Source organism: Cicer arietinum, chromosome 2, assembly GCF_000331145.2.
Source record: "Cicer arietinum cultivar CDC Frontier isolate Library 1 chromosome 2, Cicar.CDCFrontier_v2.0, whole genome shotgun sequence".
Classification (NCBI taxonomy): Eukaryota; Viridiplantae; Streptophyta; class Magnoliopsida; order Fabales; family Fabaceae; genus Cicer; species Cicer arietinum.
Window position 1 is genome coordinate 10,055,644 of NC_021161.2, and position 4,651 is coordinate 10,060,294.

Here is a 4,651-nt window from a genome sequence, read left to right on the forward strand (position 1 = left end):
CTTCTAATCCAATTTAATCAACAAACTTAGGCTAGATGTAGCATTTTGACAAACCATTTCAATAAACAAAAGTAACAAATAAAATAATTTTTACACAAAAAATAAATTTAATAACACGTACCTCGTATATGCTCCAATGACGGGAATCGATCCACTGTTTTTTTCCTTGACGATGATTTTTCCAAAATCAAAAATCAATTTTATTCTCTCACGAAGTTTAGAAACCTTAGTGTATACAACGTTTATGAATTTAGGGGTCTAGAGAGACAAATGTCCATATTTAAAATGTATCAATCGATGTTAAGGCTACATTATCACCGTTTGTGACACATTAGCGTTTTTTTCTTTTTTTGAACAAAAATGAAATTAAGGTTTAAGTTGTCAGGATTTAAAAAAAAATAAAAGATCAGTTTGGAAAAAAAAAATATAGCTAACCAAACTATTACAACTAAATAAAATATATGACCAAAAATGTAATTTTTTACCAATAAAATATGGCATAGATTCAAAGACACCCTTGTATATGATGGCTGGAATTAGTTAACCGTGAATTGGTTTAGTTTGTTTTTTCCTACCATTAATACTTCAGCTAGATGGGTCTCTACTCTCTTATGAAATCCCTAGATATTTAGTATAATTGTTAAAGTCTAAACGACAAATAATAAGGAACTCTCATAGTAAACACTAATACTTTACAAGGATTAGATTTTCTTAAAATTTTATTAGACAACATGTTAATCTAATCTAATACCATGCATTACATTTTTATTGCAGTTCATATGTTACATTTTTATTACATTAGTAATTAGTAGAGTACGTTGACCGATACATTATTAAAATCTCTCATTGTCAAGGGAGTTCCCTTATTTGACTATGTCCTCTTTTGTGTGACATCATTCATCACTTGTGATAGCATAGACTCTTATTATTGCTTTCACTTTTCAGCTCAACTTTCACAATGGTCAGCATCAGCACAAAAAACTTTGTCTATTGGCATCCATAACTAAAATTATGCCTCTAGATTGAGGATGCGGATTTGTATCTCAGAGAATGTCTTTACATCAATACCCCATAACCTGTTTTGACATATCAATTTAGAACAGTAATTAGGATATAAAAAATTATTTAGAAGGCAATGATCAATTCAGACAACAAAAAGCTCTAACCAGCAATCTATCCCGATAGCATTGGCCCCGAGTTTATCTGCTTTTCGATCGTCTCCGATGTGTAAGGCCCTGCTAGCCTCTACATTTACTTGATCTAGAAGGAAAACATAATGAGTCTTTACCAACTAAAGCATTATCGTCACAATTAAGCATTATCGTCTCCAATGTGTAAAGCATCATTGTCGCATTATGAGAAATTAACCCAATGAAATGTGAAGAAAAATGAAGCCAAAAGAAACCCTTGAAAAAGTGAAAATTTAATTAACAAAAGAAAAATATGAAAATATATGTATTTTCTTATTGTTCCACAAGAAAACCAACCAAATGTTGTAATTGTTATTTTATAGTATATGCTAAGGAATGCCAGGAAAGGAGGTAATATGTGAATCATATTATTGTTAAGAAGAAACAGAACATAAACTATTTAACATGTTTTTTGCAAATGAAGTCTGCAGAACAGTAACTAATAATCGCATACCTAGAGCAGCTTGAAATATTTTTGGGTCTGGTTTTTCATATCCAACCTCTGATGATATAATGACAGCGTCAAATCTGAGGCGAAAAACCAGAAAATGAAACATTAAAAAACAATGTATAAGATACAATCATCAGACTTTGCAAGATTTCTGCAAAGTAAGTGGTTCAACTTTAACAAACAATTTTAGATGAACACCTCACCATAGATGCCATTAAAATGTCCAAAAATGAAATATAGTTAGTATAATATATTGACGGAATGGATGATACTCACAGATTTAAAACATTAAGATCCTTCAATAACTTCCTTAAGCGGGAGTCAAAATTGGATACAACGGCCATCTTAACTGTATCACTGCTCATCACGTTAGCAATGACTAAACTTCAAAGAATGTAAAAACTTTATGACAGTGTAAATAGCTTAGGAAAAATTTTAAATGTTTAATTTATTTGACCTCCAGCATCCTTGAGAAGAATCATTGTTTCAAAAGCTCCACTAGGAAGATGCCATGCATCACCTTTTGCATAGTACTGGTACAAACAATAACTGAAGTTCAGACATAAGTGTGTCTCATTTTAAGTTTGAAAATAAATTTCAGCAACTCTTAAACACTCTCCTGCCAATTTATTTTTCCTTGGTAAGTAAGCAGCAACAACTAGCAATAACAAGATGAACATTCTGGAATCAACAAGATAAGAAACAACTATATCAAAACCAATAAATCAAATTTTAGTTATGTTTCAAAGGAGCTGATGAAAAGCAAAGACAATTTGCAATTTTCTTCAAATCATTTTCTATAGGTATAGATAAACATTTTCAAAAAGATCAAAGTATTGAACATATAGATTTGCTCCGGACTTGGTTGATTGCATCTTTCTGAGTTGGAAATGAGATAATGACTGACAGAAAGGAAAGTCGAGAAAGGTTACCTCATAAACTTCCTCAAAAAAGTCTTCGTCTCCACAACCAGTGGCTTCAGAAACTACAAATTTCCAAAATGGCCTTCCATCACCCTGTAGTTAATAATATAAGAGATTGCATGTTATTGCCATAACAAATGCCATTTTGAAAGAAATTAACTGTGATTAGGTTTCAGGTTAGAAAAATATGCAACTAAGTGTAACATAGAAAACAACAATGACATCAATATAGTGGAATAATGGCAAAAGCACAAAGTTGGCTTCAATTGACACAGAAGTTGGCAATAGCACAATGTCATTATGTCACTTAGCGTATCGTGATAGTTAAGTTCCTTTCCAGTGGTTCCAATAAAACTGTGAAAGCATAAATTTTTCTTGCAGCCGGAAACTTCTACGGTCCTGCTACCATATTAATGTTTTCTAGTACAACAAACACATAATAACAACAAGTTGATACATTAAAAACAATAGCAATACACCAGTTTTACAGGGTCATCACTCAAAATACAATAGCTCAATAAAAAAAAGTGATGAGGAAACAATGGTATATAGAACAGAGAAGACGTCAGAATAAAATGGGTTTAAAATGATGATGGTCAATCATGTTGCAAGAAAAAATAACAATGGTAAAGCATAGACCTGGTATCGTAATTTTTCAGGCCATTGTGCAGTAAATGCTCTCTTAAATCCTTGTTTTATCTCAGCTGGATTCACAGTCAAACCTGAACATAGGCATATCAAATGAAAACATCTATCCAAAATGCATAATAAAAGGAAAAATGTTAATAAAGGCGTGTGGGTGTGGCAATATAACAACTCTTATTGATGCGTATATTTGTTAAGAGTCTTACATTAGATGCATTTATAAGTGAGAGTCTATCATCTTACAAACCGATTTTAACTAATACACTATACAAATGATAAGCAAGTATTTTTTATAACTTTTATCTTATCTTATTTTTTATTCTAATTTCTAACAGATTTGAGAGAATCACAGTAGAACATTCTATTATTATTATATCGTATTAGGCTCTATTCGGCAGGACTAAGGTTCTGTTTGGCAAGTCCAAACCGCTAGCTTACAGCGTATAAACTCGTATGATCAAAATAGAGTTGTTTGGTAACAGTTTTCTCTCACAACCATATAGCGCTTTTTGATATGCTACTTCAAGTAGCATTTGAGCTTATAACATATTATATTTTCTCTTATTTTTACGTTGGTTATCTTAACGACTACTTATTGCCAAACATAGCCTTAATATTGGTAGTTAGCGAAATAAAATATTGAAAACGAACCGTATTTGGATCCAATAGTAGCATAGGTTTCCTCAACAGGTTTTGCCAATTGCAAGAGAGTGCCACCAGCATCCAAAAGCAATGCCTCATATGCCTTCTCACCACCTACACAGTTCATTTCAACGTCATAAGAAAAAATGTAAAAAAAAAAAAAAATTTTTAGGAGAATGATTGAAAGAAAATACCTTTGTTGATAGATGAAGAGAGTGAAAGTGAATTGGGAAGCATGGAATAGCGGGAATCGGGTTTGAGAGCTCTGAAGAAAGCGTTTCCGGCGGGAGAGCATCTCATCATTGGAGGAATAGGGCCCACCATCGTCACTCTCGTTAAACACTAGGCACGAGGGTTTGGTTTCGACTTTCCAGACTGTGTATGACTCAGTGACAGAGCTGGGATTCAGTGATGCAAGGTTCAACTTGCTTTTCGATGGGGACGACTTTCTCTTTCTTTTGCACAAACTTACCAAAGTGTAAATCCTCTCCTTCAGCACTATGGACGACACGTCGTTTTACTCACTCTGAAGACTTCAACGGCAACATAAATAATACCCACACTAACTATATACAGTGGAAAAAAAATGGATAATAACACCTCTCTTTAGAAATTAAAAATTAAAATTAAAATAGTTTTCCTTCTTTGATTTTGTTTTTGTTTTTCAATTTTGAATTTATATTTTATAAAATACTGTAATCCAGAAATAACTGTTTATTTATATCAAGTATTATTATATTTTATTTTTTAGTTTTAAAATAATTCAAAATAGTTTTTTGTTTAAAGCAAGTTTATCAAAT

The 4,651-nt window shown here is 32.1% G+C and overlaps 1 protein-coding gene across 2 annotated transcripts; it reads right to left on the minus strand.

The window, feature by feature from the left end:
* Positions 1-661: 661 nt before the first annotated feature.
* LOC101488481 (uncharacterized) lies at positions 662-4,373 on the minus strand. Of its 2 annotated transcripts, none has more exons than XM_012712820.3 (9): positions 4,046-4,373; positions 3,861-3,965; positions 3,204-3,286; positions 2,574-2,657; positions 2,099-2,174; positions 1,918-2,020; positions 1,645-1,718; positions 1,167-1,260; positions 662-1,076 (listed from the first exon to the last, which is right to left on the minus strand). In XM_012712820.3, exons 1-9 carry the CDS (start codon positions 4,173-4,175, stop codon positions 1,010-1,012), a joined length of 816 nt encoding a protein of 271 aa, XP_012568274.1. In that variant the 5' UTR covers positions 4,176-4,373; the 3' UTR covers positions 662-1,009. The 2 variants fall into 2 exon arrangements, with proteins under 2 accessions (XP_012568274.1, XP_004490040.1); XM_004489983.4 differs by having other exon boundaries at positions 1,918-1,990; positions 4,046-4,370.
* Positions 4,374-4,651: the final 278 nt, after the last annotated feature.